The sequence below is a fragment of the Podarcis erhardii genome, assembly GCF_964252035.2.
Source record: "Podarcis erhardii genome assembly, chromosome: 9".
NCBI classification, from domain to species: domain Eukaryota; kingdom Metazoa; phylum Chordata; class Lepidosauria; order Squamata; family Lacertidae; genus Podarcis; species Podarcis erhardii.
Window position 1 is genome coordinate 75186348 of NC_138512.1, and position 24634 is coordinate 75210981.

At 47.5% G+C, this 24634-nt stretch overlaps 1 protein-coding gene across 6 annotated transcripts in view; it reads right to left on the minus strand.

The window, feature by feature from the left end:
- Nucleotides 1-536: 536 nt before the first annotated feature.
- LZTS3 (leucine zipper tumor suppressor family member 3) overlaps nt 537-24634 on the minus strand; it is a 77081-nt gene continuing 52983 nt past the window's right edge. For 4 of the 6 annotated variants that reach the window (XM_081876868.1, XM_081876871.1, XM_081876869.1 and 1 more), the window contains exons 2-5: nt 16076-16172; nt 12783-13271; nt 8968-9798; nt 538-1616 (exon numbers count right to left, since the gene is read on the minus strand). In XM_081876868.1, coding sequence (XP_081732994.1) covers nt 900-1616; nt 8968-9798; nt 12783-13232 — 1998 coding nt within the window. In that variant the 5' untranslated portion in view covers nt 13233-13271; nt 16076-16172 and the 3' untranslated portion in view covers nt 538-899. Of the gene's footprint in view, nt 1617-8967; nt 9799-12782; nt 13272-16075; nt 16173-24634 lie in introns of all 6 variants that reach the window. The other 2 variants (XM_081876873.1, XM_081876872.1) reach the window with 1 other exon arrangement.

The following is a 24634-nucleotide window of genomic DNA, read 5'->3' on the forward strand; positions in this document are numbered from 1 at the left end:
AACTTCTACTAGCCAATATGGCTAAAAAATGCCCTGGGGAAAGAAGGTGGGCCAGAAGACGATTAAGAGAGGTGCTGCAGTAATGGCAGACACAGAAAACTCTGCGGTGTCTTTGTCAATGGGGCTAAGGGAAAATAAAATAAAAACAAACACCAGGCACGCCAACTCCTAGGGGCAGAGGGCTCTTCAGCCCGCCTCAATATTTGCTGGCAGGGGACCGGGGCCCCTTGATGTTGAGGGGGCAGAGAAGGCCGAGTGCAGCGTGGCTCAATGGCTGGCTCCTCCTGAGTGTGAGAGAGGAGGCTGCACCAGGCCACCCAGTCGGCCTCTTCCCGACAATGCACGTCACACACATGTGATGTCATACACGTGATGCGCATTCCACGTCACGTCAAGAGGAAGCCGAGCAGGGAGCCCAGTGCGGCGCAGCTCCCTCTGTTGCACTCAGGAGGAGCCAGCCATTGAACCGCACCACGCCGGGCTCCCCACTCGGCTTCCTCCCACCAATGTGCGATGACATCACATGCAAGTGACACACGTGCGACGCGTGTCCCAAGCATGACATCACACAATGCAACACACTCTGGGCCCCGCAATCTTGGGTGCAAGACTGCGCCCCGACCCCTCCCCACATACACACTCAATCCACCCCACAATACTCCTGATGTCAGCCCATTCCCTAGAAAAACACAAAAAAAACCTGTCTCTATTTTTCCTTTATCACCTGCAAAGCACCAGAGCATTGTGGGAGATGCCCAGGGCAGACGAACTTACACTGCTGGTTATATAGCATATTAATTCTCCTCGGGAAGATCACCGGCTGAAGTACATGCACAGTAATTTGGGGAGGTGGGGTTGGGGGGGGGGACAACGTACTTTGAACGCCTCAAGTCCTTTCCTCAGATCTCTGTGGACTCTATCCTCTCCAGCCTGGAAGGAGTCCATGTTTTCTTCTCGTCGGTGTGTGGCGGGCTGGTGACCTTGCTGGTCATTTCGCTGACTTTGTGCTCAAGGATTTGGTTCTTCTGGTACATCTCCACGTAATTCAGCTGCAGCTGCTTCTGGTACTTGATGACCTTCTCTTTCTCCTCCTGCCAGGTGCGCCGCTCCTCCTCAAAGTCCAGGACCAGCTGCTCCCGCTGCTGCCTCTCGGCCTTCAGCTCCGCCTGCAGCCGCTCCACCTCCTTCTTCAGCGCGTTGAAGTTCTCCTCGCTCTGCCGCTTCATCTTGGCCTCGTCGCTCTCGCAAGTCAAAGGGTCCCTCGCCAGCTTCTCCGCAAGCTCGGCACCAAAGTGGCCATGGGCACCGCCCAGGCTGGTGAGGGTCTGCTTCAGGTTGGAGACCTCCAGCTCACACTGCTCAAGTTTCTCCCTCAACATCTGCACCTCGCCCATCTTCCGCTGCAGTTCGCCCTCGGAGATCTCCAGGCTGACGCTCTTGGTGCTGTAGGAGTCTTTCAAGGTCAGGATCTGCTCCTCCTTCTCCCTCAGGAAGCTCTTGCCTTCCTTCAGCTGGGTCCGCAACCCGACGATCTCGTTGAGCTTCTGGGAGACGTCGGACTGGGAGTCCTTCAGCTGCTGCTTCAGCAGAGAGATCTCACCAGCCTTTTGGCACACCTGGAAGAGAGGCCTTGTCATGAGACAACTCAAACAGCGTTTGCTCTAGCACATGCTATGCTTCAAGCAATATCACGCCACTCTGAACAGTCATGGCTCCCCCCAAAGGATTCTGGGAGCTGTCATTTGTTAAGAGTGCTAGAAATTGTTAGAAGACCCCCTATTCCCCTTCAGAGCTAGAGTTGACAGAGTTTCCTGGGAAGAGGGATTGATTGTTAAAACACTCCGGGAATTGTAGCTCTGGGAAGGGAATAGGGAACAGCACCCGAAACAAACTACAGTTCCCAGGATTCTCTGGGGGAAGCCATTGATTTGTGAAAGTGGTATAGCACTGCTTTAAAATGTTAAGGCCTACTTTAAGCTGCTGCACCAGCCCCACAGAATGAAAAGCATAAGGCGCCACTGCGCTCCTGCCCAATGTACTTTACCCAGCCCCTCCACACGCAGAAATGCCATTAGAGACGGACACATCTATCAGTCTTGGGATTGCTCAGTTTCTCATTTTTTCCACTGGTAACTTCCGTTTTCCACATTTTCATTTCAGCTAGTGACCTATTTATTTTTAAGTCCTTGTGAAAATTCATCAGCTCCCTAATGCAGATTTCTTCTAAGGCATGCCGTTTTCACTAATATGCACATTTCTGCAAAGCAGTTTGCATAACACGTTTTATGCTAGTTTACTTGCCCATTACTTGGCTGGAGAACGGCATTGCAAAATTCAGACAAATGCACATTTCATACGAGAGCTTTTTTTATTTTTTAAATGTACATTGTTTTGGAAAATGCAGATAAGGTTGGTTCACCTTTAAATCTGAACCAAATCAAATTCCCTCCCCCGCCCCTTTGCCAAATGCTAACCACACCTATCGCTGCAGAAACTTTGTGTTGGAGCTTTGAATTCTCATCTAGTAACAGCTACTACAGGCAGTCAGGCTGGAGGAGCTCACAGAACTCTCAGAGAAAAGAATGGGAAAAGAGACCTTTCTTTGCCCTAAGGGTGTCAGGCTAAATGATGTATAGCAATTTTAAGGGCTGCACCTGTTTTTGCCAAGGATGAAGCTGCTCGCCCTGCTCTCTGGGTGTGCAGGGCAAGGCAAGCCCGTCCCGGCAGTATTCTGCACCCGTCTACCTGTAGTGGCTGTTGGTAGACAAAAGTGGTTGCCTTCCTCCAGCCTTCCAACACAAACCAATAGTTGTTCAAATAGAGGCATTCCCTCATTAGGATGGGAAGATTATGAGCCAGCTCTGAGAGACAGAACGGCTGAGAGTTTGCAGCAGAAAATGTAGCTTGAACCTCTATGCATGATCCCCAGGGCGATAAACAAGGACTGTTCCAATAAGCAGAGAGAGGCTCCAATGCACACGCCCTCATTGTGAAAGTTATATGTGAAGTATACGGCCTAGGACCCTCATACCTACGGGACCGCCTCTCCTGGTATGTCCCACGGAGGACCTTACAGTCTTCAAAGAAAAACATCTTGGAGGTCCTGGGCCACAGGGACGTTAGGCTGGCCTCAACCAGAGCCAGGGCCTTTTCAGTACTGGCCCCGATCTGGTGTAATGCTCTGTCACAAGAGACTAGGGCCCTGCAGGACTTGACATCTTTCCGCAGGGCCTGCAAGACAGAGCTGTTCCACCAGGCCTTTGGCCAAGACACAGCCTGACCCCCTCCTTCTGTAAACCTCATAGAACTCTAGCCCAAGGGTTGCCTTTAATTTGATTCTGATTTTAGAATGAATTGATTTTAGAATGTATTTTATTTTTTTTTTTTTTTTTTTTTAATAATATTTATTAAAATTTTCCAATTAATTACAAATTAATAAAACATCCAATTTCAAATCTTTTTCCAATTACATCCTTTCAGGACTTCCCCTTCCCTCCCCCCCTTGTATTCCAAATCTCTCAAATGATCTCAACAAGTTCTTCTCCTCAATTCAAACTTGTTATCCTTAACCCAATTTTTTTTTTTAAAAAAAACAACAACATTATTTTCCATTCCCCTAAAATCGGCTTATTCCCACCACGAGTTCCCCACTTTAGAATACCATATAAATGTATATAGCCTAAATAAAACATAGTTTACGCCTTTAAGGATTCCACATTTCCCACCCCCCCTTTTCCCGGTTGCGTTCCCAATGTTCCTCAATGTCCGATATTTCCATGTCTCTCTAAATCATAGTCCTTTGCCAGTCCTCTTTAATTTCGAGTGTCCAATCATGGAAGGATTCTGTCTCAAAGAGAGGCCCATTTTTTCCATCCAGATTTTTATATCCAGGAGTGAAAAACTCCAAATTATAATCCTTAAGCTTGTCAAATCTGGATGTCCCAAATGTCCCCACTTTTGACTTGGTCCAATTCTTGTTATTTTGTTGTTCTTATTGATCAGACTCCTCTTTCTATTTCTTTCTGTCCCTGTTTTCCTGCACAAATGTCCTAATTCCAAAAGTTAGTTCCTTTACAGAGGCTTGTTATTCAGAAACAAAACATTACGTCAAGTTCCTTTCATTCCACAACAGATGATTCCATTGTCTTCTTCGATGTAGTGGCCTCTGTAGTCATAATAATGTTCCATTTCTGCAGTTTCCCAGGAGATAAACAGTTCAGTTCCAATTTCCAGCTAAAACTTGTAATATCCCTCGGCTCCTCTAGGTGGATTGCAAAAACTGAGTTCTCTTCCAGATCGCATCCATTAGCCCTAGTAACTTTGTAATCCTTATTTAAAACAATTTTAGAATGTATTTTAATTAATTGATTGTGATTTTATGTAAACTGTGTTGCTTTTACTGTTGTTAGCCACTCTGAGCCCAGCTTTGGCTGGGGAGGGCGGGATATAAATAAAAAAAAAATTATTATTATTATTATTATTATTATTATTATTATTATTATTATTAGCTAAGTCTCAACTGACTTTGATTATCACCAAAACTCCACTGTGCCACTCCTTCAAGCTTCCATTGGCTTCAAGAAGTGGGAGGACAGCATTGAGGTAGGATAAATAGCACGGTGAGGGAATAACGAGAGAATGGGGAAACACAGCCTAAATGGCAAACTCCCGTCTATGTCTTGACAGCAAGGTAGCTTAATGGTAACCCTGCCGGAAATTCACGGACTTACAGAAATGAAGAGTTGGGGCCCTAGCAGTAATCCAATCTCCTACAATGCAGAAACCACTGTCCCGCCAGAGTGGTGCATTGTTCTGCCCAGACACTGAGGTCCAGCACTGAGGGCCTTCTGGTGGTTCCCTCGCTACAAGAAGCCAAGTTACAGGGACCAGGCAGAGGGCCTTCTTGGTAGTGGCACCTGCCCTGTGGAACGCCCTCCCACCAGATGTCAACCATCTGACTTTTAGAAGTCACTTGAAAGCAGCCCTGTATTGGGAAATTTTTTAATGTTTGATGTTTTACTGTGCTTTTAATACAGTGGTGCCTCGCAAGACGAAATTAATCCGTTCTGTGAGGCTCTTCGTCTAGCGGTTTTTTCGTCTTGCGAAGCAAGCCCATTGACAGCTTAGCGGATTAGCGCTATTAGCGGTTTAGCGGCTTTTAGCGGATCAGCTGATAAGCGGCTTAGCGGCTTAGGAAAAGGGGGGGGAGGGGAAAAAACCCGCAGGAACTCGCAAGACATTTTCATCTTGTGAAGCAAGCCCATAGGGAAATTCGTTTTGCGAAGCGCCTCCAGAACGGAAAACTCTTTCGTCTAGCGGGTTTTCCGTCTTGCGAGGCGTTCATCTTGCGGGGCACCACTGTATTTTACCCAGCCCCTCCACACGCAGAAATGCCATTAGAGACGGACACATCTATCAGTCTTGGGATTGCTCAGTTTCTCATTTTTTCCACTGGTAACTTCCGTTTTCCACATTTTCATTTCAGCTAGTGACCTATTTATTTTCAAGTCCTCGTGAAAATTCATCAGCTCCCTAATGCAGATTTCTTCTAAGGCATGCCGTTTTCACTAATATGCACATTTCTGCAAAGCAGTTTGCATAACACATTTTAAGCTAGTTTACTCGCCCATTACTTAAGCTAGTTTACTTGCCCATTACTTGGCTGGAGAACGGCATTGCAAAATTCAGACAAATGCACATTTCATACGAGAGCTTTTTTTTTATTTAATGTACATTGTTTTGGAAAAAGCGGGTTTTCCGTCTTGCGAGGCGTTCGTCTTGCGGGGCACCACTGTATTCTGTTGAGTGCCCAGAGTGGCTGGGGAAACCCAGCCAGATGGGTGGGTATAAATACTAAATTATTATTATTAAAGAATCCCTGGCAGATGGCACATGCAACTCACCTGTGCTCATGTGTCTCTTGGCTGGTGATTGAGTTCCTGGTCATTGATACCCACCTGTGGTGCAACCACAACCTTGAGGACTCTTGATTTGCCATTGGCACCTTCTCAAGGTAGCATACTAAGGCAATAGCTTTGACTGAAGCGACCGGAACAGCCTTCACCAGTCTGGTACCTTCCAGAGACCTTGAACTAAAACTCACATCAGCCCTGCCTTGCTGGCAGGCGTTCATGGGAGTTGTAATCCAAAACATTTGAAAGGCTCCAAGTTAGGGAGGGTTGCTCTTGAGACACCGGGGTTAACATTGGCCTACTTGTTACAGACTGGAGGCCTTTTTTGCAGAGGTGAGACCTAATTCTGAGCATAGCTGTCAACTTTCAGATTTGAAAATAAGGGATCAGCAGCCTCGAAAATAAGGGATCAGCAGCCTCATGTGTCCCAGGGACAGTCCGCGATAGCAGCAGGAAACGGCCCTGGAATAAGGGAATTTCCCGCCAAAAAAGGGAAGGTTGACAGCTATCCAACATAAAAGGGTACAGTTAACACACTCTCTCTTAAGTGCTTTTCAGAGGGAGTCTTTTTGGGGGGTCAGGCATGTTTGCTCAGACACACTTTGATGCCTGGAGACTCACAAGGTCTTCCATTTCATTTCTCTCCAAAGGGCATATGGAGCACCTAAGCCACAATTCGGTCGACGAAAGAGCATGGTTCATTGTGCTGGTTTCCTGCTAGTCCAAACAGGGCACAACTCAAAAGAGTCATTATAGACCAAGCCTAAGCTGCTTGATGGACGCGGGTGGCACTGTGGGTTAAACCACAGAGCCTAGGACTTGCCGATCAGAAGGTCAGCGGTTCGAATCCCCGCAATTGGGTGAGCACCCGTTGCTCGGTCCCTGCTCCTGTCCACCTAGCAGTTCGAAAGCGCGTCAAAGTGCAAGTAGATAAATAGGTACCGCTCTGGCAGGAAGGTAAACGGTGTTTCCGTGCGCTGCTCTGGTTCGCCAGAAGCGGCTTAGTCCTGCTGGCCACATGACCCAGAAGCTGTACGCCGGCTCGCTCACCCAATAAAGCAAGATGAGTGCCGCAAACCCAGAGTCGGTCACGACTGGACCTAATGCTCAGGGGTCCCTTTACCTTTTTAAGCTGCTTGATACTCCTCCCCACTGTCTCCTGAAACACAAAACCTGAGGGAATCTGCATTCTGTGATCACCCTGAGTTGATCTCAAACAGCAGCTTGCAGACTTTTTAACCAAGCCTGCTGTCTGCAGAGAGTCAATTCTGAAGGTTGCGTTTTGGTGGCGGCACAACAGCGTTTTTGTAAGAACCTTGTAATGTTAAGGCCTTCTTCCAGATGACCAATTTAATGAGGCTGCACCCGGATTTGCTTGCAGGGAGATTAGAAACCATTGGCTATTTAATGTGCATTCATTCCAATTTGCTTGCAGGGAGGTTAGATGAGATTGCGTCAAAGCAAGTGCTATTATCTCACACTTTCCTGTGCATCGCCCCCCCCCCCTTATTGAGAAAAGTCCAGTCTTTTGGGAAAGCCAAGATTGTTGCACAAGACCTCCCAACCCACTATAATTTAACAACCTGAATTTACCAGTATGCAATGGAATCCAACCCCAAAACACTGACAAAAGTCGAAGCGCCCTAAGATTTGGGTGCCTGAATTTAATTTGTTTCTTTAGATAATAAACCGCAGGATCGAAAGAAATTATCCAAGAGAATGTAGAAAACATAGCTAAAACCCATGAACCACTTAGAAAGAAATATGCATAGAATCATCATCAATATCACCACTATGAAAAGATAAAACCAGCAAGTCTTTACAACAAATATAAGTAACTGTCCAGGGGCCTGGACAGACTTGCTGGAGCAGAAATGTTTTCAGGAGGCATCTAAAACTATCCAGAAAGGCATCTACCTAACATCAAGGGGCAGGGAGTTCCACAGCACACATGAAGGAAAAGCTCCTTGCAAATGTGTAGTAGACATAATGTAGCACTTGTATGAATGCTAGTTTGGCAGAGTGAAATGATCTAACAGACACGGAAAGGGGCAAGTCAATCCCATAAGTAAATTGGTTGTCAACAGTTAGGGGCTTCATATACTAATACAGTGGTACCTTGGTACTCAAACAGCTTGGCTCCCAAACCAATCGGCTTCCGAACGCTCCAAACTTGGAAGTAAGTGTTCCAGTTTGCAAATGTTTTTCAGAAGCCGAATGTGTGACGTGGCTTCCAATTGAGTGCAGGAAGCTCCTGCAGCCAATCAGAAGCCGTGCCTTGGTTTTCAAATGATTTCGGGAGTCGAACGGACTCCTGGAACAGATTAAGTTTGAGAACCAAGGTACCACTGTTAGTAAAATATAAATGAATAAATATAAATGAAAGTAAAACCACCACCACCACCTTTGGCCCTCCAAATATCGCTGACGAACAAATCCCATTGGAGTTGTAGCTCTGCAACATCTGAGGTTGCACACACATAATGTGGGCCTTCAGGACGCTTCTAGATTACACCCCCTCCTCAGGCCAACATCTTGAAAGACCTACATTGGCTCCCAGTACGTTTCCAAGCACAATTCAACTTGTTGGTGTTGACCTTTAAAGCCCTAAACGGCCTTGGCCCAGTATACCTGAAGGAACGTCTCCACCTCCATCATTCTGCCCAGACACTGAGGTCCAGTGTTGAGGGCCTTCTGGCGGTTTCCTCACTGGGAGAAGCAAAGCTACAGGGAACCAGGCAGAGGGCCTTCTCGGTGGTGATGTCCCCCATGTGGAACACCCTCCCATCAGATGTCAAAGAGATAAACAACTACCTAACATTTAGAAGACATCTGAAGGTAGCCCTGTTCAGGGAAGTTTTTAATGTGTGACATTTTGATGTATTTTTAATCTTAGTTGGAAGCCGCCCAGAGTGGCTGGGGAAACCCAGCCAGATGGGCAGAGTATAAATAAATTATTATTATTATTATTATTATTATTATTATTATTATTATTATTATCATCTTGAAGGCCCCCAAGTTGGCTGTCTGTGACACGGACCACACTGCCTCTCACCTCCCACTTGGTCTCCTCGATCTTGGGAAGGAACTCGGCCTGCTCCTTCTTGAAAGCCACAAACTTCTTCTCCAGCTCTTCCCGCTGCTGGAGGAGCTGCCCCACGTCGTCCTGGAGCTTCTTCTTCTCCTGCTGGAGCTTGAAGATCTGCAGCTGCAGAGCCTGCTGTGCCCTCTGGGCCTTCTTGGACACCTGCTGCAGCTTGTTGGCGTAATTCTGCCGCAGGTCCTCCATCTCCCGCTCCCAGATCTTCTGCTTCTCCTCAAAGACCTGGTAGATGGCCGCCTCACTCTTGTCGAGGTTCCTCCTCATCTGAAGGACCTCCTGCTCCTTCTCCCACAGCCGGTCCTCCAAGTCCTGGATGATGTCGTCCGTCGAGGGTGAGTGGAAGGGCATCGTCTCGTTGAGGTGGTTGAGCCGGCTGAACGAAGACGTGCTCTTGCTGGAAGACCGGCCGCTGTCTGAGGTAGATATCCCATTGTAGCCCACAATGTTCTTGTCCACGTAGGTGGTCCCGATGCGGTTTATGTGGCTGGTTGAGGCGCTCATAGGCCCGATGTGCTGGCTATAGCCTGTGCCGTAGGTGGGTAGGCTGGTCAAAGAGTTCCGCCCGGAATCGGAGAGGCCGCCCGCCTGGTTGGTAGTCCTGTTATGGCTGGCCTTCTCCATCCCACTTTTGACTGTGGAAGGGCTATTGCTGTTGGTGTGGTTCAAGGTCTTCCGGGTCTCCGAGATGCCGTTGTTCTGCGGTGGGCACAGGTTCTGCATGGAATGGAAGTTTTTAGGGACTACGGGCTTAAAGGCTGAAGGTCTAACTAAGGGCTCGTTGCTCTGCAAGGAGGAGGGAAAGAAAAAAAACAGGACAGCAAATTAAACACAAGGATTGACACAGCCTGGATAGCTCGGCTGGCTAGGGCATTGGTTTCCTTTTTTAAAAGAATTATTTCTTTTGTTTTTCAAATTGAAATTCCACAGAGATATATCAAACATAAATCATAAAAACAAGATTCCAAGGAATCTCCTGGACTTCCATCCTCCCCTTAGTGCAGCAGTTCTCAATCTGTGGGTCCCCAGATGTTGTTGGATTACAACTCCCATCATCCCTGAGCTCTGGCCTTGCTAGCTAGGGCTGATGGGAGTTGTAGTTCAACAACATCTGGGGACCCACAGGTTGAGAAAGGCTGCCTTAGTGGGTCCTATTATTTATCATTTCCTCCTTTTATGATAATCCAAATCCTTTACCTCTTCCAATATGTCCAGAATCCAACCTTAAACTACAAGTGATATTCCAATCCTGGGCATTGGTTTTCAACCGGTGTACCATAGCACCCTGGGGTGACTTGAGGAAAGTTCAGGGAAGCCGGGGGGGGGGGCAGCACATCCTTTCATTAACTGGCAGCCCATAATTTCCTGCGTTATCTCTATTTCTCTCTGAGGAACCGGCAGCTTTAACTTGCAGCCCAAAATAAAGCTATGGCAAAAAAGGGGGGGAACACTTTTGCATGACTGTTTCTCTTCTTAAAATCTCCCCCAACAACAAAAATCCTCCCCAGTTTCAGTAACTAACAGTTCCTTGGTTTTATACAGAGATCTTGAGAAATGCAAGGAAACGACAAAGTACCAGGTAACTTGTTGGTGTGTGTGCTCTATAAGGAGAGATATAAATATAACCCTGAAAGTGAGGAGTGTCTTCTGGGTTTCCTTCTCCTTCTACCCCTAACATCCCTCCCCTCCTTCTTCTCCATCTCTCCCCCCAGGCAACCGCTCTCCTCCTTGACAGTCACCCAGCTTTATGGGGACAGGGAGAATGAGGCAGGAAAGGACCATGTCCGCATGTGATTCCTGCGCTATTTGTGTTTCTCATATTTCTTCTCCAGCGCTGAGGGCCTTCTGGCGGTTCCCTCAATGCAAGAAGTGAAACTACAGGGAACCAGGCAGAGGGCCTTCTCAGTAGTGGCACCCGCCCTGTGGAACGCCCTTCCATCAGACGTAAAACAGATAAACAACTATATGATTTTTAGAAGACACCTGACATCCCTGTATAGGGAGGTTTTTAATGCTTGATGTTTTGTGGATTTTTTAAATATATTTTTTTATTCTGCTGGAAGGTACTCAGAGTGGCTCAGATGAGTGGGGTATAAAAAAATAAAATAATTATTGTTATTACTACATAAAAACTTTTTTTTAAAACCCTAACCCAAAGATGTGTACAAATCAGACACAGGTTTTAACAGATTCTGCCACGCCAAAAGAGGCCGCAAATACGTAAAACACCTTCACATTAAGGGCAAAAAGGCTGGGTAGAAAGGGTGCACTTTCCCAAAGTCAGTCCAACAGGTGCAGCTCTGACGCCGGAAGACCTGGGAAATGAGAAACCTGCTTCTAGCTTATCAGACCTGCAAATGACAGCAAGTTGGGAGGGGTAACTAATGCCACGGAAGACAGAATTGAGATTCAATATGACCGCAAGAGATTGGAAAACTGGGCCCAAAGTAAGATAATGAATTTCAATAGGGACAAATGTCAGGTTCTGCACTTAGGCAAGGAGAACTACATGCACAAATATAAGATGGGGAACAACTGGCTTACTAGTAGTACATGTGAAAAGGATCTAGGGGTTTTGGTGGACCACAAACTGAACATGAGTCAACAGGGAGATGAAGCAGTAAAAAAAAGCTCATGCTATTCTAGGCTGCATCAACAGAAGTCTAGTATCTTGGTCAAGGGAAGTAATAGTACCACTCTATTCTGCCTTGGTCAGACCACACCTGGAGTCCAGTGACCAGTTCTGGGCACCACAATTTAAGAATGTTGACAGGCTAGAAGGTGTACAGTTTAGGGCAGGCATAGGCAAACTCGGCCCTCCAGATGTTTTGGGACTACAACCCCCATCATCCCTAGCTAACAGAACCAGTAGTCAGGGATGATGTGAGTTGTAGTCCCAAAATATCTGGAGGGCCGAGTTTGCCTATGCCTGGTTTAGGGCAACCAAGATGGTTGAGGGTCTGGAATTTCTCCACCAATTGTTTGACTTGGCAGCTTCCTATGTTCCTAGGACATCAGGTCTCAAATTCCAACCCCCGGCCATGCCCCACCTGAAAACTGTGGGGGGTCTTGGCAGACCACTTAACGAGGATGATGGTGATTTATTAAATTTGTTCGTGTCACTGAAGGAGCGTCTCCACCTCCATCATTCTGCCCGGACACCGAGGTCCAGCGCCGAGGGCCTTCTGGCGGTTCCCTCCCTGCGAGAAGCCAAGTTACAGGGAACCAGGCAGAGGGCCTTCTTGGTAGTGGCGCCCGCCCTCTGGAATGCCCTCCCACCAGATGTCAAAGAGAAAAACAACTACCAAATGTTTAGAAGAGATCTGAAGGCAGCCCTGTTTAGGGAAGCTTTTAATGTTTAACAGACCACTGTATTTTAATAGTCTGTTGGAAGCCGCCCAGAGTGGCTGGGAAACCTAGCCAAATGGGCGGGGTATAAATAATAAATTATCATCATCATCATCATCATGTTGCCCAAGGCAACTCCAAGTGACTTATAACCAAACAACCAAGCACTGCCTGTTGTACATGCAAAGAGCTAGATGTTTTGTTAATTTTAACCGTGTTTTAAAAATGCTTCCTTCAAACTGCAATACAATGAAACGCAGTCTGGAAGAAATAAAGGAAGCAATGAAAATACAATTGAGAATGAATGCAAACATTTAATGCGGTCATTCCACAGACCACCTGGATGAAGGCCATGGACCAGTGTGGCTGTTCACAGACCACGATCTGGGTACCCCTCTTCTAGGATACAAATTGAGTCTCACCTGGTCTAGTTTACCAGAGACTGGCAATATCTTTGGTGGGTTACTGGGTTCTCTGTACTGGGGAGGAGGTGGGATGTTCTTCTCGTTGTTGGCTGCGACGTTCCCGCAGAGGTCTGCCTTCCCTTTCTCGCTCTTGCGCAGGTCCCCGTTGATGAAGATGGAGTGGGAGATCTTCTCCGTCTTGTAGGTCTTCTCCTCCCCGGAGTAGCGGTTCGAGATCTCCCGCGTGGAGTAGCTGTTCCGGGACCCATCGACCTGGCGGCCGCCGCTCTGCGTCCTGGTACCCACGCTCTTCATGGCGAACTCTTGCTCGCCGGCGACACCGCTGCCGACGCTTCCCATCGTGCCCTGGGAGGCAGGTTCGGTGAGCCTGGGGTCGAAAGGGTGGAAGGCTTCCTTGTTGTGGTAGCTGGCGTCACTAAGGACGGAGAGAGTCTCTAATTTGGCCATGGCAAGGTATGGTAGTGGAGGCACAAGACGTCAGTGGCACTGGGAGAGAGAAAGGTGGAAAGAACAGGACGTCACAAAAAGAGGTTGCTTGGAGCAGCCGTGAGCACAAGACAAGCCCAGCTGTGGAGGCACAAGGGGAATAAACGTGGGAACACCTCACCAAAGGCCCATCTAGCCAGTCTAGCATCCTGTATTCAAAGTAGCCAAAGAGATGGCCACAACAGGAAGCATCCAAGCAGGATCTGTGTGCAAGTTTGTGGTGATCTTTAAAGCCCTAAACAGCCTCGGTCCAGTATACCTGAAGGAGCGTCTCCACCTCCATCGTTCTGCCCGGACACCGAGGTCCAGAGCCGAGGGCCTTCTGGCGGTTCCCTCCCTGCGAGAAGCCAAGTTACAGGGAACCAGGCAGAGGGCCTTCTCGGTAGTGGCACACGCCCTGTGGAACGCCCTCCCACCAGATGTCAAAGAGAACAACAACCACCAGACTTTTAGAAGACATCTGAAGGCAGCCCTGTTTAGGGAAGCTTTTAATGTTTGATGCATTACTGTATTTTAATATTTTGTTGGAAGCCGCCCAGCAGCTGGGATTCAGAGGGCGTATTGTCTCTGACCCTGGGGGACAGAATACGGTCATCGTGGCTCACAGACACAGATGTCCCCCATGGTTTCCCCGGCTCCCCCTTTAAAGCCATCCAAGTTGGTAGCCATCACTACGTCCTGCTGGAGCCAATTCAACCCAACGGCATGCTATCGGTGGCTACTAGCCACAATGGCTTGTCTCCATCTCCACCGAGGGAGGCAGTAAACCTTGGAATCCCAAACTGCAGATGGAGAGAGGGCTGTGGGCACTCAGGTCTTGCTTGCAAGCTTTTCTTTCTGGTTGGCCACTGTGGGAAAAAGGATGCTGAGAGCTAGATGGGCCATGGGCCTGATCCTGCAGGGCTCTACTTGCATCCTTACGATTCTTGTTTCTGGGCCAGGGTAAGGGCCAGGGGCTGGCGCATCGCAACTCCTGCTCACCTCTTTCACAGCGTTTCTGAGCTGCCGAACATTAAAAAAATATATAAGCGGTACGAAACAAAACGCAGCGAAAAACGGAAGAATGGTATAAAAACAGTACACATCAAAACAGCGGGGGTGTAAAATTCCAGACTTTATTGGTCAGAGAAAGGAGGGTGTTCCAGACTACAGTCTCCCTGACTCCTTGCAAAGGGGGCATCAGCGAAGGGGCAGTTTGGATGGGCAGCAAGCTAGCAAAGCGCGGCAACCCTCACACCAAGACGGCAGGGAGTAGCACAACAGCAAACCGGACGTAATTACGATTGCTGCACTTACAGCAAAATCACAGCTACCAACGCCTCCATGCTCCCTTTCCAACACACACACACACACACACACACACACACACACCAATAGCATCCTGCAGCAAGGATTTTAAGTGCACTGGCGTTCGGAAAACCACAACAGCTACACACAAACACACAGAGAGAGCCACAAAACAACACGTCTAGTCCCCAGTGCCGTGAGGAAAGTGCTGTTGGATCAGGCCAATCTCCTGCTGTTTTTGGACTACAACTTCCATCTTCCCTGACCACTAAGCTAGGGAAGATGGGAGTTGTAGTCCCAAAACAGCTGGAGACCCGAGTTTGGGAAACGCTGGACGAGAAGACCCTCGGGGTCCCTTCAAACTCGCCGATCCTATGATCCTATGAATGCCATTCCAGTATCAGCTACTAAATGTCAGGGAGGCTGGTAGTTAATTGCATCATAATCTAAGGAGAGCCTTGGGCTGCTGGATGAAGCCATAGACTCATCTGGTCTCTTATCCCCTGCTCACAGTAGCTAATCAGGTGTCTACAAGCAGGTGATGAAACTGGAGGAGCGAGAGGAGAGAGATGTTTCACCAAACAGGTCGAGATCCACAAATGTGATAGCCTGCAGCTCCTCGCTGCTGCCATTTGAAAACCGGGGAAGCTGAAGCTTTAACTGTATAGCTGTATTGATATGCAGGGGGCAGGGAGGCAATGTGTGTTTGTGTTTATGGGTGTGTGTGTGTAAGACATTTCTTCAAGGTAACATGCAGTCACAGGTTCCATGTGACCAACTCAGGCACCTTTCCATACCAGGGCATGCCATTTTAGGGGGTGAAACTTAATTTTTGCCAATTTCTTCAATGGGGGGTGTGTCTCTAAATCTGCTGTTCTTTTTGTGACTGGACAACATTTAGCTCGGCAAGTCTGCGCTTCGTGAAGAAGCACATATACTGCTTTAGGAAAAGCGAAGACTTTCACCTTCTGAAAACACCACGTAATGCTAAATAAATAACAGCAACAACAATAAATGCCTGCAAGTACTTGGCAATCATTTTTAATGATTTCTATGCAATTTTATGCACACTTTACCTACCAAACAAAACTAAATTGTATTAATTTAAGTGAAATATCTTTCAAATTTCCAAGCCAGGTTAATTTCTTTCCTTTTCTTTTTAGCATCCCTAGTTTTTGGAATTTGAAAGTTGAAAAATTTGAAAGTTGAAGCCATCCTCTTTCACTAAGTTGTGGCACATTCAAAAGAACCATTGGCCACAGCGGAACGACAAGTCTCTTCACCTAGCAGGGAGAGATTGCTATTATAACCCCCATGCAAACTTACTCACCAACCACGGGGGGTACAGATTCTGACCAGGGAAATGTCAATCCGCAAAAGGGATGAATTGGGTTGACTGCGGGGGCGGTGAGGAAGAAAAGGAATTAGCTTAGGATGCAGTGCTCTCGTGGGTTGGCCTCGAGGTCATCGTGTCCTTATCCCTCCCTCGCACAAGACAGAACAGTGATTTTATTTACTTGAATGAGCCGGCTCAGGTCTAAATCTCCGGCTGCGACACAGCACCTCCTAGGTTCCCAAACGATCCCCGCTCATTCACAGGCCTGGTTATAGGTGCTAAAAAAATGGAATGGAAGAAGATAAAACAGATTAAAGCAAGGCCCAGAAAGTCTTGAAAACAATACAATTTTCATTCTGCCCCTCTTACCCTGACATGTGTTCGCTTCAGAAGCGTCACCCAAGAAGCGCCTCTGGAGAAACAGGAACCACAAAAGCCACCTCAGATGTTGTATACGAGCAAAAAAAATGGCATTTGCCCAGGTAACCCTTCACCACCTGAACACAGGATGTGTCTGTTCCCTTCCACACTCATAAATGACTGAAACAAAATAAAAAAATTCCTTCCAGTAGCACCTTAGAGACCAACTAAGTTTGTTCTGGGTATGAGCTTTCGTGTGCATGCACACTTCTTCAGATACACTGAAACAGAAGTCACCAGACCCTTATATATAGTGAGAGGGTGGGGAGGGGTATTATTCAGAAGGGTGGTGGGAATGGGTGATTGGCTGATAGGTGTGTGTAATGGTTCTAAGGGGGTTGCTCGTGCGTAAGTTGCCGCCACTCCTGGCTAGGTTGCCTGGTTGAACCCTTTCTCTCTGGACAGCCTTGCACTCGTGGCTGTCTCAGTCGCTGGCAGAATCCGTCAGTGGGTGTTTCTTAAACTTCTTCCAGCAAAGAAGTTCTTTGACGCCAAGTCTCCTCCTACTCTCCCTGCGCGGAAGTCTTCTGCGCAGGGAGGGTGTGGGCAGCGGAGGACCCGTGCTCTCCCCACTGGTCTCCGGTGAAGAGTCTTGGAGCCTTCTCTCCGATTCCCCCATCTGCCCCCCTTCACCTCTGGTGTTACGCTGATTTCCTTCCCCAGCAGATAGGCTGCCTCTCTCCCTGCTGGGACCCTCTCCGGCATCGCTTTGGAGCCTTCCCTCCACCTCTGGCTCCGATGGCAGTTCCCTGACAGTGTGGTAGACCTGTTAACGATTGCAATTTGTCTTACAGGAAAAAGCAAGGGATGAGATGGCCAAAAATAGCTTTATCGTGTATAATGAGGTAAGAATCCAATGTCTCTATTCAGACCAGGTCTCTTTTAAGTTTGGTAATAAGGTGCAACTCAGCAACTTCTCTTTCCAGTCTATTTCTGAAATTCTTTTGCAACAAGACAGCTACTTTGAGATCTTGTATAGAATGTCCTGGGAGACTGAAGTGTTCTCCTACTGGTTTCTCTGTCTTGCGATTCCTGATGTCAGATTTCACCGAAGTCCATAATTCATTGGCTTCGAATACAAATCTCACTTATTCATAATGCTACTTTCAATACAGTGGAACCTCAGATTGCAAACGTGATCCGTGCGGGAGGCACGTTCGCAACCTACACCATTCGCAACCCACAGTGACGCGTCTGCACACACGCAGGTCGCAATTTGGTGCTTCTGCACATGCACAAAGCGTGTTCCGGTACTTCCAGGTTTGGCACGGTGTGCAAGCCGAAATCGCGTAACCTGAAGCGTCTGCAACCCGAGGAACCACTGTACAAGGTGAGCATTAAGAATCCTGAGTTATGCCCCGACTTGGATTTAACCTGAGGCGCAGAAGAACTCCTCCTTATTCCCACCCACTGACCTGACTGTTGCCAATGTCCTAAGTGCCAGGAGCCCTGGGAGGTACCTGGTATCAGTATGGCTACCATTGCCTTGGGAAAAGTACATTTCCCAGGGCTCTGAAATGTAACTATAAATGGAATTCCAGGCACCAAGAATGGTGGGAGAAAGGAAGAAAAGAGTCAAGACTCCCCGCCCAAAAGAGAACTTAGCACTGTACATGAAGATTCCCTTATGGTCAGTTTTGAACCACTGGACTCACAGACTTTGAAAAATATGGTCCTAACAGACCCATAATGTGCTCCTTGCACCTGCAAGAGAAGAGACCATAAAACAAGAGAGTGACGACACAGCCAAGGACTTTCTCGGATCAAGGCCACAGCGCGCCTTAAATTTTGCTTTCCCTGCCTGGCGGCACGGCAGAGCTCTCAATGTGGCAAAGACCAGCTATAAATCTGTTCGCTGCCTGTTGATGGCCAGTGCATGGTTTGTTCAGCCCTTGTAATAAAGAAAAACCGACAACCTGCAAAAGCTGCTCTCCTTCCTCCACCGTAACAGATCCTGAGTTATGTTCTTCGGGAAGCAAAATCCTGCACTGTTCCAACTCAAGCAGCCTTCAGTTACAGAAAAGGCCCCTGCTCTCTCGCCGCCAGCCCCCAGAACACCCTCAGAGGGGGCACACAGAGAAGGGGCTCAGATACCGATCTCAGGGTCTGAGAGGGTTCGCATGTATTTTTTAAAGTATTTATGTTTCGCTGTTTCATGTAAAATACCGTGGGTCCTTGGTTCTCAAACGGCTTAGTAGTCAAACAAATCAGCTCTCAAATACCACAAACCCAGAAATGAGTGTTCTGGTTTATGGACTTTTTTCGGAAGACGAACGTCTGACGCGGCTTCCGATTGAGTGCAGGAAGCTCCTGCAGCCAATTGAAAGCCGCGTCTTGGTTATCAAATGGTTTCGGGAGTCAAACGGACTTCTGGAACGGATTAAGTTTGAGAACCAAGGTACCACTGCCTACAATATATGCACATATACAGTATTTAAACATAAAGCACCACAAATACAAATTAAATAGCAAGGCAGCCTACAATGTACAGACATAAAGGTAAAGGGACCCCTGACCGTTAGGTCCAGTCATAGACAACTCTGGGGTTGTGGTGCTCATCTCACTTTACTGGCCAAGGGAGCCGGCATACAGCTTCCGGGTCATGTGGCCAGCATGACTAAACCGCTTCTGGCGAACCGGAGCAGTGTATGGAAATGCCGTTTACCTTCCCGCCGCAGTGGTACCTATTTATCTACTTGCACTTTGACGTGCTTTCGAACTGCTAGGTTGGCAGGAGCCGGGACCGAGCAATGGGAGCTCACCTCGTTTTGGGGATTCAAACTGCCAACCTCCTGATTGGCAGGTCTAAACCACAGAGCCACCCACGTCCCTAGGCATATACAATGTTTAAACACCACAAATACAAATTAATCATTGAAACGACCAGCTGATCAAGAAAATTTAAGCAGCTGCCGAGACTCCTTAGCATCAAATATGCTTTTGTGTGAAGAAATACCTCCTTTTGCCTCTCCTGAATTTCCCAGTCTTCAGCTGCACTGGATATCTCCTGATATTTGTTATAGACCTCTACTCACCTTTCCCCTAAACTAAAAAGCTACAAATGCTGCAATTTTCCTTCACAGGAGAGTCAATCCATCTCCTTGATGGGTTTGGATTGTCCCTTTCTTAACCTTTTCCAGCTCTGCAATATCTTTTTTAGAGGCGAGGTGACAAGGACTGCACACAGAATTCCAAATGCAGCCGCACTATCAATTTGTTCGACAGTGTCGTAATATTGGAAATGTTGTTTTCATTCCCTTTCCGAATGATCCACACGGAGCACACCGTTCTTTTTCACAGCCGTCAAATACAGGGCCAGCACCTCTACTTAGCCATCCTTCATGACCCAAAGGTCTTGTTCCAGTTCAGTCACTGCCAGTTCAGGCCCCATGAGCATATATGTAGAAATTTTGGGATCTGCTAAAAAGATCACATCGCATCACATTCATCCAGTGCTTTACCAACTGCACTGGCTCCCGGTGGAGTACAGGGTCAGGTTTAAGGTGCTGGTTTTGACCTTTAAAGCCCTATGCGGCCTAGGACCCACGTACCTACAGAACTGCCTCTCCTGTTATGCCCCGCGGAGGACCTTAAGGTCTACAAATAACATTTTGGATGCCCCAAGTTGCAAGGTGGTTAGATTGGTCTCAACTAGGGCCAGGGCCTTTTCAGTACTGGCCCCGACTTGGTGGAACACTCTGTCACAAGAGACTAGGGCCCTGCGGGACTTGACATCTTTCCGTAGGGCCTGCAAGGCAGAGCTGTTGCGCCTGGCCTTTGGTTTGGACTCAGTCTGATCCTTATGTTTCCCTCTCCTTATGGTTTTGATCTATGGGCTACTATTAAAATGAGGCTGCATTTTAAATTGTATTTTAACCCATATTTTAAATTGTCCCCCCCCCCTTTCCAGGCAGAAATCGCTGGATGCATGGCAGCCCATGTTGGTACTATAGATTTTTGAAATATGGCAACTCTCCTGACGCCATCCTGTCATCCTCCACGCAGCTTGGCTAAGGAGGCAAACTTTTTGAGAACCCGTAAAGGAAAATAAAATGCTTGGCACCCACTGAGGCTGCTGAACAAAGTCTGTTTCATTAGCTAACAATAGTCTGGCATGCCCACCGGGCGCTGTGAGTTGGATTGTCAGATTCTACTTATGATAAAGCCATGCTTTTGAAAGAGACGGGCAAAGGGGGGTGATTATGGGTGGTTTAAAAGAAGGGGACTCACCTACAGACTGAGACAGGGCAAGAGAGAAGGCTCTCATTTCTTTCTAGGGAACAGGCAAATATATCAGTTTTGGGTTCTCCCCATTTCCCGTTCTTCCAATCTTGAATTCAGGTCTCCATATTTCCTCAGCAAATCGCAAATTCTTTCCTCATGAAAATGCATCTAGTGCATCTAGTACAAATTTCTCCTAATAAGCAAATCTCTGCATTCAGCTTTGATTAAGATACATATTTCTGCAAAAAAATTACCCCATTATAATGCATTTCTGTATGTTATTTTTTCACTAATACCTGCATTTTAATGCACACTTTATCCTTAGATATGCATTTCTGTACATAGCATTTGGAGAACTGCATTGTGTTATTCAGAGGTGTGCAAATTTTGAAGAACAGGTTCATGCATTGGCATGGGAAGCTCAAATTAGCTAGTTTTTCATTAAAATTCAACGAAACCAATTTTCTCCCTCATCCCTATCCCCCCCCCCCATTGACATTACTATAATGGGAAATTCTGTGCTAATGAACTTAAAATTTCACGAGCGGAATCTTCCATTCTCACTATTGCAACAAAACTAGCAGGTCCCCAATTCACTCCTAGCGCTGTCACCGATATTTTCTTACTACTGGAAGACTCACCCTGACTTTTGAAGAATGCTATATGAACAGCGGGTGGGACGCGGGTGGCGCTGTGGGTTAAACCACAGAGCCTAGGGCTTGCCGATCAGAAGGTCGGCAGTTCGAATCCCCGCAACGGGGTAAGCTCCCATTGCTCGGTCCCTGCTCCTGCCCACCTAGCAGTTTGAAAGCATGTCAAAAGTGCAAGTAGATAAATAGGTACCGCTCCAGCGGGAAGGTAAATGGCGTTTCCGTACGCTGCTCTGGTTCGCCAGAAGCGGCTTAGTCATACTGGCCACATGACCCGGAAGCTGTACGCCGGCTCCCTTGGCCAATAAAGCGAGGTGAGCGCTGCAACCCCAGAGTCGGCCACGACTGGACCTAATGATCAGGGGTCCCTTTACCTTTATATGAACAGCAGAACCATCATATATGCTTTGTAATTCTTCCCTTGCATCATGAGGACTAGCACCTTGCTTGTTGTTTTTTAAAAAAGAAAAAAATTCTTAAAGGAACCATGAAGATTATTTGGATCCTGCAGCACAATACTAAAGGCTGAGTTAAAAGATAACATTTCAGGCTCCCGGGACAGAGACTGGAAGCCCTGCTTCTGCATCATTTGTGCAAGAGAGACAGAACTTTCCCATCTTTATTACCGCCCCGTTCTGGTATGTGTTTGTTATGTTTGGCTGAACATGAGCAGGATTTAGCCTACAAAACTCGACTAAGCCCACAGTCAATATTTAACCAGCCCCTCCCTCACGGCTCCAAAAGGGTTTTGGTTTCCTCAGCTGAAAACATGCATTAAGAGAGATTTCGTGCAACTACAAAAGGGGAGACAAAAGAGAACTTCTCCATCATCGATGCTGATCGAGTTTTGTATTTCCGGGGAGCTGAATCCCAGGTCTTTGTTTAGCCTAATTCCTTTTTCTCCCCATGTTCAAGCGAGGCTGAAAAGAATCTCTTTGTTTGGGTTGGACTGTGGTAAACGGAGACGTCCTTTGCAAATCCTCTTTTTTTTAAAAAAAAGAAGAGGTCTACGTACACTCATTGAACTGGTTAATGCTGTAATAAAAGGGATGTCCTTGCTCTAGAAGAAATTCTCAAGCTAAGACTGAACTCTCAGGGTGGGGTGAGAGGCCTGGCCCCGTGCCACAAAACAAAGGGACTCCCTTTTGGCCTCTCTCCTCCATCTGGTTTCAACTCTCATTTCTGTTCCAGGTCACAATCTTCAACAAGCCCATCCTTCAACTTCCCCTCGATTGGGATGTACTTCCGTTTAGGGCAGTTTTCCCCAAACTTTCTGGGGCAGAGAAGCTGTTGGGTGAGAGCTAGTGTTGTTGTTTAGTCGTTTAGTCGTGTCCGACTCTTCGTGACCCCCTGGACCAGAGCACGCTAGGCACTCCTGTCTTCCACTGCCTCCCACAGTTTGGTCAAATTCATGCTGGTAGCTTCGAGAACACTGTCCCACCATCTCGTCCTCTGTTGTCCCCTTCTCCTTGTGCCCTCCATCTTTCCCAACATCAGGGTCTTTTCCAGGGAGTCTTCTCTTCTCATGAGGTGGCCAAAGTCTTGGAGCCTCAGCTTCAGGATCTGTCCTTCCAGTGAGCACTCAGGGTTGATTTCCTTTAGAATGGATAGGTTTGATCTTCTTACAGTCCATGGGACTCTCAAGAGTCTCCTCCAGCACCATAGTAGGGTCCACCAATTTCAAGTAGGGTCCACCAATTTCTGTGTGAAGCAAGGGTTCAGAACAACCCTTGAAAGAGGACTCTGCATTACTATCATCATCATCATCATCATCATCATCATCATCATCATCATCATCATCTCTTTCAGGTTTTGTTTTCATTTAGATTAGTCTGGGTTTTTTTATTCTATTGCATTATGAAAAAGCTTTAATGAAATCTCATGGAACGGGGGGAGAGGGTCATGCGAGCCAGCCCTCAGTTGGCTAAAGCTGCCAACTATTTGAAAACAGAATTCCATTGAGATAAGAACACGAAATAAGCCCATTTTGGGCCTGGTAGGTTAATTATTAATGTTGTGTTAGCGAGCAGCCGTGTGAAAAATCCCTGGGCATCTTTCCAGTCCCAAAACACACCAGGAGGACTAGAATCATAGAATCATAGAGTTGGAAGAGACCACAAGGGCCATCGAGTCCAACCCCCTGCCAAGCAGGAAACACCATCAGAGCACTCCTGACATATGGTTGTCAAGCCTCTGCTTAAAGACCTCCAACGAAGGAGACTCCACCACACTCCTTGGCAGCAAATTCCACTGTCAAACAGCTCTTACTGTCAGGAAGTTCTTCCTAATGGTTAGGTGGAATCTTCTTTCTTGTAGTTTGGAGCCATTGCTCCGTGTCCGCTTCTCTGGAGCAGCAGAAAACAACCTTTCTCCCTCCTCTATGTGACATCCTTTTATATATTTGAACATGGCTATCATATCACCCCTTAACCTCCTCTTCTCCAGGCTAAACATGCCCAGCTCCCTTAGCCGTTCCTCATAAGGCATCGTTTCCAGGCCTTTCTAGGGAGAAACATGTAGTTACCAACAGCAAAGGAGCCCAGTGTGTTCTTGTTTACCCTTCATTCATGGCCACTGGAAGCGTGGAAGTTTGGGAATGTGGACATTTTGGGGGAAGCTTCCGTTCTCAGGCACGGGAGGGTCACAAGAGCGGATAAGTCTGTCGCCACGAAGACTGAGCTCTGTCTCCTGCGTCAGAGACAGTGTAAAGAAGATATCGTTCCACATGCTGCCCTGCTGCATTCATCACACGCACCGCTGTTTCCGTTCTGCTGCAGTTATGCTTCCACCAGAAATCAAGCTATTCGCCTTGCATTCCACAGTGGTGAAATCACGTTAACTGATATAGTTTACTGTCACGGACTGGTTGGGCGGAGAGGAATGGTGGGAGGAACCAGCTGGGGGACCCCCAAGGGAAAGAGGCTGAGAGCCAGGGAATTGGTGGAGAGAGAACGATGAGTGGCCAGAGGGAGAAGAGGGAGATGGCTGGGAAGAGGAGATGTCAAAGCTGAAGAGGTAACAGGGCTTAGTGAGCAGGGAGAGTCTGTGGAAGAGAAGTGCAGAAGGTGAGGCAGAAGCTGAGGCAGGAGAGAGGGGAGACCGAGAGGAAGAGATGAGTCTGGCTGGTGAAGAGTCATGGATATGACAACAAGCTCCCCACAACAAGCTCCCCTACTGCTGTCTCCTAAAACCAGGAGAGGCATGAAAAGGGTGGAGGAGAGGTTGGCTTCACAAAGGCACAGTCTCTGATTGCTGGTTAAAAAAAACCCCAGAGAGGGGGCTTAGACAGCTGTGGGGAGACGGGGGCCTTTAGTCTCGGCAACTGATTTCAGAGATGGAAGGAAGATAAAGTCCCGACCAGAGATGACTGGCTGAAGACTACGCTGAAATGGCAAAATTGACCGGGTAAATCAGAAACCAGGAAGAGAAGAACTTTAAGAAGGAAT